General features: G+C 46.9%; 1 protein-coding gene across 1 annotated transcript in view; it reads right to left on the bottom strand.

The window, feature by feature from the left end:
- ST6GAL2 (ST6 beta-galactoside alpha-2,6-sialyltransferase 2) overlaps positions 1-9,286 on the bottom strand; it is a 40,540-nt gene extending 31,254 nt beyond the window's left edge. Inside the window, exon 1 of the mRNA XM_038741546.1 lies at positions 8,311-9,286. Coding sequence (XP_038597474.1) covers positions 8,311-9,226 — 916 coding nt within the window. The 5' untranslated portion in view covers positions 9,227-9,286. The remainder of the gene's footprint in view (positions 1-8,310) is intronic.
- Positions 9,287-12,449: the final 3,163 nt, after the last annotated feature.

Below are 12,449 nucleotides of genomic sequence, written 5' to 3'. Positions count from 1 at the left end.
AGTACCCAATTGCTCTGGGTTTTCTGACAGGAAATGGACTCAGGTTTGCTACAAACCCATACGCCTGCCATACTTCCCCCTTTTAGACTGTGAGCCCACTGTTGGGTAGGGACTGTCTCTATATGTTGCCAATTTGTACTTCCCAAGCGCTTAGTACAGTGGTCTGCACATAGTAAGCGCTCGATAAATACGATTGATGATGATGATACTTTCTCTCCCTTTTCGTCAAATCTGAAAACCAAACCCATGAGGTGATCTGAAGAACTGAAGTGTAATGCTGCCTTTAAAATAGCACATCCAAGATAAAGGGTTTCATGAGTGTCTCAGCGATGGATCACCTTTCGGAAACAATTTAGCGGGTGGCTCAGGTGATGAGTTAGGGACCACAGACTATGGGATCATTTGGGGAAAACACAAGAGGGCGCTAAGGGAAAACAAGAGAAATATATTTCCCTCCGGGACACACATGACATTTTGCATTTGATTTGCTCAGTGAGTCAGAGATGGGGCAGGTTTGCCTGAGTTTTCTGATCTTACTGTCTTTCAGAGACAGAAAATGTCTCTGAAAAGCTCCCCCTCCCTTCCTCCTTGGTGGAAAGTCACAAATTTGTAGACTAGAACCCCAAAGGCCAGGGAAAACCAGCCTGGCCCAAATCCACTGGCAGTCCCTATACCCAGTAAATGATGATGATGATAGTTGTTAAACTCTTACTGTGTGCCAGGCACTGTTCTAAGCGCTGGGGTAGATACAAGCTAATCAGGTTGGACACAGTCCCTGTCCCACATGGAGCTCACGGTCTTAATCTCCACGTTACAGATGGGGTAAACTGAGGCCCAGAGAAGTGAAGTGACTTGCCCAAGGTCACACAGCAGACAAGTGGTGGAGCCAGGATTAGAACCCATGACCTTCTGACTCCCAGGCGGACACTCTTATCCACGAGGCCATGCTGCTTTCTAAATCCAGGCTGAATGACAGAAAGAGTTTCCACCTTTTCTGCTAGTAGCTACAAGTCAGTTTCTAGGGTCTCAGCAGGTGTAAGCTCCCTTTAGCCTGTACGCTCCTTGTGGGTAGGGAATGTGGGTGTTTATTGTTGTTATTTTTAATGGCGTTTGTTAAGCGCTATGTGCCGGGCACTGTACTAAGCACTGGGGTGGATACAAGCGAATCAGGTTGTTTGTTTATTGTTGTATTGTACTCTCCCAAGAGCTTAGTTCAGTGCTCTGCACTCAGTAAGCACTCAAATACAATTGAATAAATGAATGGCTTTGTAACCATGAGAGCCATACCGGGTCCAACCCTAACACTCCCATCAGAGTGTGTGAGCTGTTTCCTCTCTGACTCATGAGACATATGTGTAAAAAGGGTTCTTCTTCCTCTCAGTAACCGAGAGATTGCATGCAACTAACAGCCCGATGCCAAAGCAAAGCTGGGAGCAACAGGAAGGGGGAACACCTGTTAAATGTCTGCTTCCTTCCCTTGGCGTTCTTTCTCCTTAAGCAATAGACAAAGCCAGGTGCAAGGAATTGATTTAGATGTCCAGTTAAGCACTGAGGACAGGGACAGGAGAAGATTGGAGAGGCTAGCATCAGTTGTATAATAATAATAATAATAATAATAATAATAATAATAATAATAATAATAATTACAGTATTCGTTAAGCACTTACTATGTGCCAAGCACTGTTTTCAGTTCTGGGGTAGATTCAAGGTAATCAGGTTGTCCCATGTGGGGCTCACAGTCTTCATGGTCATGAGTTCTAATCCCAGCTCTGCCACTTGTCAGTTATGTGACTTTGGGCAAATCACTTAACTTCTCTGTGCCTCAGTTCCCTCATCTGTAAACTGGGGATTAAGACTGTACATAGTAGATGGCGGCACTACCATCCTTCCCATCTCACAAGCCCACAACCTTGGTGTCATTCTCGACTCTGCTCTCTCGTTCACCCCACACATCCAATCTGTCACCAAAACCTGCTGGTTTCACCTCCACACCATTGCCAAGATCCGCCCTTTCCTCTCCATCCAAACCACTACCTTGCTGTTTCAATCTCTCATCCTTCCCGGACTGGACTACTGCATCAGCCTCCTCTCTGATCTCCCATCCTCCTGTCTCTCCCCACTTCAGTCTGTTCTTCACTCTGCTGCCCAGATTATCTTTGTGCAGAAACGCTCTGGGCATCTTACTCCCCTCCTCAAAAATCTCCAGTGGCTACCAGTCAACCTACACATAAAGCAAAAACTCCTCACTCTCGGCTTCAAGGCTGTCCATCACCTCGCCCCCCTCCTACCTCACCTCCCTTCTCTCCTTCTACAGCCCAGTCCGCAACCTCCACTCCTCTGCCACTAACCTCCTCACTGTACCTCGTTCTTGCCTGTCCCGCCGTCGACCCCATCCCACATCCTTCCCCTGGCCTGGAATGCCCTCCCTCCACACATCTGCCAAGCTAGCTCTCCTCCTCCCTTCAAAGCCCTACTGAGAGCTCACCTCCTCCAGAAGGCCTTCCCAGATTGAGCCCCCTTTTCCCTCTCCTCCTCCCTATCCCCCCTGCCCTACTCCCTTACCATCCCCATAGCACTTGTATATATTTGTACAGATTTATTACTCTATTTACTTGTACATATTTACTATTCTATTAATTTTGTTAATGATGTGAATGTAACTTTAATTCTATTTGTTCTGAATATTTTGACACCTGTCTACATGTTTTGTTTTGTTGTCTGTCTCCCCCTTCTAGACTGTGAGCCCGTTGTTGAGTAGGCACCATCTTTATATGTTGCTGACTCATCCTTCTCAAATGCTTAATTTGGTGCTCTGCACACAGTAAGCGCTCAAAAAATATGATTGAATGAATGAATGAATAGTGAGTGCTTAACAAATACCATCATTATTATTATTCATCCCCATTTTATAGATGAGGTAACTGAAGAGGCCCAGAGAAGTTAAGTGACTTGCCCAAAGTCACACAGCTGATAAGTGGCAGAGTGGGGATTAGAACCCATGACCTCTGACTCCCAAGCCTGGGCTTGTTTCGCTAAGCAGATGTATATACTGTATTTTCCCAAGCATTTAGTACAGTACCCTGAACACAGTAAGTGCTCAATAAATACCATTGTTTGCTATCCCGAGGCCTCAGGGCCCAGAAGTTGGGCCCATTAAAGTGTCAAACCCAAATCTGGTCACATCCAAAGCAGTGTGGTCTAGTGGATAGAGCATGGGCCTGGGACTCAGAAGGGACCTGGGTTCTAATCCCGGCTCTGCCACATGTATGCTGTGTGACCCTGGGCAAGTCACTTCACTTCTCAGTTCCCTCATCTGTAAAATGGGGATTAGGACCGTGAGCCCCATGTGGGTCAGGGACCATTATCCTCAATCAATCAATCAATCGTATTTATTGAGCACTTACTGTGTGCAGAGCACTGTACTAAGCGCTGGGGAAAATACTTGTACTTACAAGTTGGCAACATATAGAGACAGTCCCTACCCAACAGTGGGCTCACAGTCTAAAAGGGGGAAACAGAGAATAAAACCAAACATAATAACAAAATAAAATAGAATAGATATGTACAAGTAAAATAAATAGAGTAATAAATATGTACAAACATATATACAGGTGCCGTGGGGAAGGGAAGGAGGTAAGATGAGGGGGATGGAGAGGGGGACGAGGCGGAGAGGAAGGAAGGGGCTCAGTCTGGGAAGGCCTCCTGGAGGAGATGAGCTCTCAGTAGGGCCTTGAAGGGAGGAAGAGAGCTAGCGTGGCAGATGGGCAGAGGGAGGGCATTCCAGGCTCGGGGGATGACGTGGGCCGGGGGTCGACGGCCTCCCCACCGCTTAGTATATTGTCTGGCACATAGTAAGCACTTAAACACCACAATTAGTATATTACAGTTTAGGCTGGCGCCCATGGTCTGGGATCCCTATGATGCCATGTGGCAGGTGTGGTTCTCAGACTAGAAGGAAGTAGGTGACAGCTTTGTGCCAAGGACACATTCATAAAGCCCAAGGTGCAGCCCCACACTCGCCAGGGCCTCTAAAGATGACCAGTCCTGCACTTGGACTTCGGCATTGGACTATTCTAGAGGGGAGAGGGAACAGCTGGCTCTGGGCCTGGCTGGGGTGGGCAGAGGCCAGAAGAACGCAGACCCCAGATTGCTGTCTCAGAGGTCTAGTACTGACTCCTGGGCTGGCTCAATCAATCAATCAATCAATCGTATTTATTGAGTGCTTACTGTGTGCAGAGCACTGTACTAAGCGCTTGGGAAGTACAAGTTGGCAACATATAGAGACAGTCCCTACCCAACAGTGGGCTCACAGTCTAGAAGACTCACGACAAGACCACTCCACCACCAGGCAGGCCCTTGGCCTCCCCCCTTCCAGTCCCACCTTCCCTCACTTGGAGTTCTCTTACATTGCCAGAAGCAGAACAGACAAAGCCAGAAGCAGGGACTGAATTTATATGCCCAGTTAGTACTGAGGACAGTACCAGGAGGAGGAGAGGCTGAGGACAGCTGTAGGCCCAAGTATGTCTGGGCAGCAGTAAGATTGTCTTTTTTTGATGCTCCTCACCATTACCTCTGAAACGAGACTACTGACTTTGGATGATACTAGACTTTTCCTTGTTTCCGGTCAATCATATTTATTGAGCACTTGCTGGGTGCAGTGCTAAGCACTTGGGAGAGTACATTACAAGTTGGTAGACACAAAGCCTCTAAACTGAAAGCTCCTGGTGAATAGGGCTTAGTACAGTGCTCTGCACACAGTAAGTACTCGATAAATACCATTGATTGATCCCTGTCCACAAAATAGTTTCCAAGCTGTCTAGTTGTCTGCAAAGACAGAGTCCTAAAGCAGTTGTGGCTTAGTGGATTCAGCATGGAACTGGGAAGCAGAAAGAGTTGGGTTTTAATTCCGCCTCCGCTACTTGTCTGCTGTGTGACCTTGCTCAAGTCATTTACTTTCTCTGGACCTCAGGTACCTCATCTATAAAATGGGGATTAAGGCTGTGAGCCCCACATGGGACAGGGACTGTGTCCAACCCGTTTTACTCGTATCTACCCTAGCACTTAATGCAGTGCCTGGCACGTAATAAGCACTTAAATACCAGAAATAAAAATGGCAGTGAGGCAGTATGGCCTCATGAACAGGGCACTGGGCAGACTGATACTGGTCTGAAGCCCGGCCAAATGGAACGGAGCAAGTGGCTTTTCACCTCAGTTTCCCCTACACGCAAATGGGAATCATGATTCCTGCCCTCTCCCAAGAGCTCCAGAAGGCCTAATCAGTTAAATTAGACAATGCCTGCTCACAAAAGCATTGAAATCTTAGAGGAGAGTGCCTCATAAATACAGGGCTTTATAGCTATAATTAATTCTGTTTTGTCTAACATACTATCTGCATTTGAACACTCCTAAGTGCTCTGTACATAGTAAGGGCTCAGTACCACTGATTGATTTATTGATTGGCACAGCCAGCTTTTTGACTGTAAGCTCCTTGAGGACAGGGATCATGTCTACCAACTCTATTGCATTTTACTCTCCTGAACATCTAGGAGAGTGCTCTGCCCTGAAAGCTCTCAATAAACATCATTAATTCCATTTGTCCCATGCAGATCAGGGCATGACATTTCCTCCCTAAGAGGGTCTCTAACACACCAGGACCTGGCCAATATTTAAATATGTAAAGGAGATCTACAGGGGCCGAGGGGAGAGTGTAACACTATGAGAGAAGTTCAGAAAGGGAACACTGGTGAGAATTTACAATCAATCAGTATTTTCTGAGTGCTAAATGTGTGAAGGACACTGTTGGAGCTTCTAGATAATGAGAATAGGACAGAAGCTCTGTGGACATTGATGCCAGGAGTTCTAACTGGCGTGGCATAACTCTGCGGATGTGGTCTGCCAAAAAAGCAAGCCCCTGGGAGGTGGGGAGTGGGAACGGGACTGGGTTAAATATCAGGATTTGGGATACAGAATAATCCCACCTGAGACATTCATTCATTCCATCATATTGAGTGCTTAGTTTGTGCAAAGCACTGTAATAAGTGCTTGGGAGAGTACAATATAGCAATGAACAGATACATTCTCTGGCCACAGTGAGCTATGTGCAAGGCAATATACTAAGCGCTTGGGAGAGTACAATATAGCAAAAATAGCTCCCCAATTTGGAACCAAAGTTGCATGTCTTGGGGGAGGGAGGGTGGGTGGAGGGAGTGTGTGTGTGCGCACGCAAATGCACGCATGCATATCTGTCTGATGATTCTGGGCCCCCGATCTATTGGTGACTAAGCCCTCATTTCCACTTCTCCCACTCCCTTCTAGTCACACTTGCACTGTGACCCTTTATTAACCCCTCCCTTCACCCCACAGCACTTATGAAGATGATGGCATTTGTTAAGCGCTTACTGTGTGCCATGCACTGTTCTAAGCACTGGGGTAGATACAAGATAATCAGGTTGTCCCATGTGGGGCTCAGTCTTAATCCTCATTTTACAGATGAGGTAACAGGCGCAGAGAAGTTAAGTGACTTGACCAAGGTCACACAGCAGGCAAGTGGCAGAGCCAGGATTAGAACTCATAGTCTTCTGACTCCCAAACTCATGCTCTAGGCACTATTCCACTTAGGTATATATTCATAATTTTTTTTACATTACTCTCTCCCCTTATAGACTGTAACCTTGTAATGGGCCGGGAATGTGTCTATGGTCTGTTATATTGTACTCTCCCAAGTGCTAATTACTGTGTTCTGCACTCAGTAAGTGCTCATTAAATGAGATTGATGTACAGTCGCCTTTTGTATGGCCCTCCAAGTTGAGACCGAAGCAATCAGGGAATTCACAACTGGCAGCATGGGACAGGGCTCTCAAAAGACTTCAGCAAGGTCTTCTTGACAAAAAGACAGTCAAGTTCCCAAAATGGTTGCTGATGGCCAGAAGCAAATCTACCTCCCTCTGAAGTCTGGAAAATTGTGGGCCTTCACAGACACTTTCAAACCTCTGGCAGCAGGAGGAATTAGTTCTCCTCAATGGCTTCTAGGTTCCTGTCACTTTGTAAGAAACTGGGGGGTTGATCCCAGTCTGATTTTAGCCTAAGCCTGTTGTTGGGTAGGGACCGTCTGTATATGTTGCCAACTTGTACTTCCCAAGTGCTTAGTACAGAGGTCTACACACAGTAAGCGCTCAATAAATATGATTGAATGAATGAATGAATGGTGCTTGGGCTGTGTTAGAGCTTGGGCTTGACTGAGTCCCTTCCTTCCTCTCCCCCCATCCCCCTCTCCATCCCCCCATCTTACCTCCTTCCCTTCCCCACAGCACCTGTATATATGTACATATGTTTGTACATATTTATTACTCTATTTATTTTACTTGTACATATCTATTCTATTTTATTTTGTTAGTATGTTTGGTTTTGTTCTCTGTCTCCCCCTTCCAGACTGTGAGCCCACTGTTGGGTAGGGACTGTCTCTATATGTTGCCAACTTGTACTTCCCAAGCGCTTAGTACAGTGCTCTGCACACATTAAGCGCTCAATAAATATGATTGATTGATTAGCTCACTGTGGGGAGGGACATGTCTATCAACACTAATCTATTGTTCTCTCCCTAGCACTTAGTACAGTGCTCGGCCTACAGTAAGTGCTCAATATACTTAATGATTGAGTGTTAGCAGACTATCAGAGTGTCCCCCCCAGCAATAAGAGCTACCTGTTTCATGTAATAACAATTGTGGTGTTTATTAAGCGCTTAATATGTGCCAAGCACTGTACTAACGCTGGGGTGGATACAAGCAAATCAGGTTGGACAGAGTCTCCATTCCACATGGGACTCACAGTCTTAATCCCCATTTTACAGATGAAGTAACTGAGGCATAGAGAAGCTAAGTGAGTTGCCCAGGGTCACACAGCAGACAAGTGACAGAGCTGGGATTAGAACTCAGGTCCTGATTCCCAGGCCCCGTGCTCTATCCACTGGGCCACTATGCTTCTCAGTATGACGTACAGACCCATCTTGGTTTATGACGGACAGAGACATCCTGGGAGGCAGGATGTGAAGCAGCAGAGAAGAATGAGGAGACTTAGATATTTGGGTCATTCAAATTACGTGGTGTGGGAAGAGTGTGAGAGTGGAGGGAGGAGCAGCATTCTGCAGTGCTCCAGAAACCGTTAGAGGAAAAGAAAGGCCTATCACACCAAAATCATAACCAATGCTGGGTATAAAGGCTAGACAGTTAGGGATTGAACAAGCCCACCTGCCCCCTCCCACCGATCCAGCCCACATCCTTCCCTTCCCATCTCCCAGAAGGTAACAGGACCCACCTATCTCCGCGCCTAAGGACGAATTGAGGATGGCCCCCGCAGACATGACCACGGCACAGCTCCCGAATCCGCGGGGATACAGCTTGCCCAGGGGAGTCCGTGGGACGTGCTTGTCCCACCCGAGGGCCGAGAAGGGGGCCTCCTTCCCATCCAACGTCCTGACGCGCACGCGGTCCTTGAGCTGGCACAGCAGCTGCTCTCCGGTCAGCCTGGCGTTCCTCGGGCCCTGGAAGCGCACGCCGTGCTTGTTGATGCTCACGTAGTCCTTCATGGCTTTCTGCAGGCGGGGGTTCAGCATCCTCGACGATACGTTGCCCTTCCAGAGCCGGTAAAGGAAGGAGCGTGACATGGCGCTGCTGTACAGCCTTTCCCACTCGTCCGTTTCCTCCGGCGGCCGGCTCCTCCCACGCTTCGAGCGTCTCTTCTTTGTCCTCTTCCGGGGGACGCGGAAGAGGCCCTCCCCAGGGCCCTGCTCCCCGGCAGAACCCAGGCTCACCCCGCGCCCGACCCGGCCACGAGGCCCAAGCCGGTCGGCGGTGAACGAGGAGTCTCCGGTGGCGGGACTGAGCGCCCCTGGGGACCCCCGCCCTCTCTGAACCTGAAGGGAGAAAAACTCTTCTTCGATTTCCCCGACGTCTTCCGGCTCGGGCCAGAGGGAGTCGGGGAGGTCGGCGCAGAGGAGCGTCCCGCATCGCGCCTCGCCCTCGGGAAAGGCCGGCTCTGGCCCGGCGCCCATGATGACCCTCTGCTTCCCCTGCACGGGCAGGAGCCTGCGGGGCTCCTCGTAGAAGGCGCTGGGGACAGACGCGGTGGGGTTGCTGTCGGCAAAGTAGATGAAGATGGCCAAAAACAGGAGCCCCCAGGCGAATATCCCAAAAAGCATCAGCTGTTTCCACTGCTTCAGGTTCGGTTTCATGGCAGGGCCAGGGGAGGCTCCTCGGCAGTGGTTTTGGGGTGCGTTGGACACAGCAGGGCACCACCTGGAATGAGATGACCCAAAGGTTGGCAAGGAGAAACCCAGCATCAGCCTGCATGACCGGACATCTCTGGGCGGGTCACCCACTTAAGAGGCTCTCGTGAGAGGTGTGTGGGTTGGGGGTAGGGGTAGAGGGAACTCCTCTTGAGCAGAGGGAACTCCTCTTGGGCAGCACGGCACAGTGGATAGAGCATGGGCATGGGAGTCAGGTCATGGGTTCTAATTCCAGTTCCACCACATCAGCCGTGTGACTTTGGACAAGTCACTTCACTTCGGTGCCTCAGTTTCTTCATCTATAAAATGAGGATTGAGACTGTGAGCCCCACGAGGGACAAAGACTGTGTCCAACCCAATTTGCTTGTATCCACCGCAGCACTTAGTACAGTGTCTGGCACATAGTAAGCTCTTAACAAACACCGTTATTATTACTATTAAGATTAGGAGCTCCATCATCTGAGCCGACCTCGGATTTAACCAGAAAAGCTGGGCCTTGAGAGTGTAGGCTTCTCCATTAGCGTGTAATGTCCTAGAGGGCAGGGACTGAGCCTTGGAGAATAATAATCATGGTACTAATTGAGCACTTACTGTGTGCCAAGCACTGTTTCAAGCGATGAAGTAGATACAAGTAAATCAGGTTGGATACAGTCCCTGCCCACATGGGGCTTGTATTCTTAATCCCCATTTTACAGATGAGGGAACTGAGAAGTGAAGTGATTTTCCCATGATCACACAACAGACAGGTGGCAGAGCCGGGATTAGAACCCAGGGTCTTCTGATTCCCAGGCCCCTGTTCTAGCCACTAAGCCACACTGTTTCCTAGAAGCAGTAAGACACACTTGAAAGAGCTCCGGACTGGGAGTCAGGAGTCTTGAGTTCTAATTCTGACTCCATCACTCACCTCTTGAGTGATCTTAGGCAAGTCACTTTTTTAGGCCTCTGTTTCTTGATCTGTAAAATCAGAATAAGAACCCTATCCTCCCTCTCCTTAGATTGGGGGCCCCATGTGGGACAGGGCTGTGTCTGATCCACTTATTTTGTATCTACTCCAGCATTTTGTACAGTTTAAGTTGTTAACCAATACCACTAATATCATTTCACTTTCATTGTATGTTTTTGAATGCCTTGTACAATGCTCTGCACCTGGTAATCATCCAATATATTACCCTGAACACAGCAGAAACCCTAATACGACAATATTCTACTGATGTGTTAGAAGCAGTGTAACATAGTGGATAGAACACAGGCCTGGGTGTCAGAAGGACCTGGGTTGTAATCCCAGCTCCACCAATTGCCTGCTGCATTACCTTGGGAAAGTCACTCTGCTTCTCTGTGCCTCAGTTACCTCATCTATGAAATAATAAAATAGGAATTAAGATTGTGATCCCCATGTGGGACATGGACTGTATCCAACCTGATTAGCTCGTATCCATCCCAGCACTTAGTACAGCTCCTGGAACACAGCGCCTAACAAATGCCATATAAAAAACAAAACAAAAACAGAGGCAGGCCCTAGGGTCTGCTCTGTTGCTTATCAACCAACCAACCAACTGTATATATTGAGTACTAGCTGTGTTCAGAGCACTGTATTAAGCACTTGGGAGAGCACAATAATATAGAATTGGAGGACATGGAGTTTATCCACAAGGAGTTTACCCTGGGCCTTAATTTCTCCATCCAGAAAATGGGGACAACAGGAATATTCTTCCTTTCTCCCCACGCTACCATGAAACCCAACAAGATATTGGCAGAGGGCTTTGAATGCCTCACCAGAAATGAAGCACGATATGGAATTATATGATTTCAGGGTTATAGAGTTAACCAAGTGGAAAAATTTGCCTTAGACTTCTGGAAAACGTAAAGTTGGGAATTCTTTGATGCCAACTAAAGGAACTTCTGGCAAGATGATTACATCACAATCAACTGCAAATTCCAGGTAGGAAATGGCTGGCAGAAATCATTAAAGTGTCAACGTGTCTTTGACATGGGACATGTCTATACAGAAACTAGGAAGCAAAGGAAGAAGCCCAAAGGACTCAGATGTTCTCTACATTACCATTTTCCTTGAAATGAACAAATGGTTGAAGAGTGTAAAAAAAGTCTATGCTCAATGGAATAGAAACACATTTTCCTAATATTCTAAATTGGAAGAAATTATATACTACATCTTAGAAAATATATTACCCAAATGACATAACCCATAACCTGGTGAGCCATAAATCATATAAATGAGAAGGGGGGGGGAATCTATTACAGTTAGTCATTAGTCCCTTGGGGTCAATGCAGAATTGTTCTCTAATAGCATGCTCACATGAGCCTTGTTAGAGGGGAGAATTTTAAATGATTAAAGCTACTGAATTACCAACCCTCCTTCCCTGGGCGATTGTTGGCAGCACTACGCAAATAGTGGAGTACTAAAAGTCCAGGAGAAAGTTCTTTGAATCTGCCCACTCAGAACTCAGAAAATATTTGAAATTCACAAGTCAGCAAGCCTTCCTTTGTTTAAAGGCTCCTGTCCACTCCCAGCAGGTTTTCCCATTTCCTCAGCAGATTCGGCTAAATCTCCTATCATCCCTTGCTTAATTTGGGAATGTGAAATCATTTTTACAACTTGCACAAAATGTCCTTCTTCCAAACATTTCTTTTTTTCTGATTCCATCCTGAAACAATTCAAGCGGGGACTCAGAGAAAGAGTAATATCTGGAAGATGAACATAGTAAGCACTCAATAAATACGATTGATGATGATGGTGTAATGTTTCCTTTTTTATTTCATTCAGAAGCTCTTGTGTATTTGTACTTTACTTCACTCTAGCATTTTGGAGGTGTATAGTCGAATTATTCATTGCCTATGGAATTTGACTCAACATCTTCACTTATCTTGGCATCAGTTACTTCATCTGTAAATTGAGATTGAGCCCAACATGGGACAGGGACTGTGTCCAGCACAAATTTTTTCCACCCCAGCATTTAGTAGACTGCTTAGCACATAAGCACTTAATAAGTACTACAATAATAATAATCATTATTATTAAAGTGAGGTTTCTTGTGCTTTTTTTAAATGGTATTTAAGTGCTTACATGCCAGGCACGGTACTAAGTGCAGCATAGATACAGGCTAATCGGGTTGGACAAAGTTCACATTCCACATTGGGGCTCACAATGTTA

The sequence above is a fragment of the Tachyglossus aculeatus genome, chromosome 2 (assembly GCF_015852505.1).
Source record: "Tachyglossus aculeatus isolate mTacAcu1 chromosome 2, mTacAcu1.pri, whole genome shotgun sequence".
Taxonomy (NCBI): Eukaryota; Metazoa; Chordata; class Mammalia; order Monotremata; family Tachyglossidae; genus Tachyglossus; species Tachyglossus aculeatus.
The sequence above is the reverse complement of the archived record's forward strand: the minus strand, read 5'-3'. Positions and strand labels throughout refer to the sequence as shown.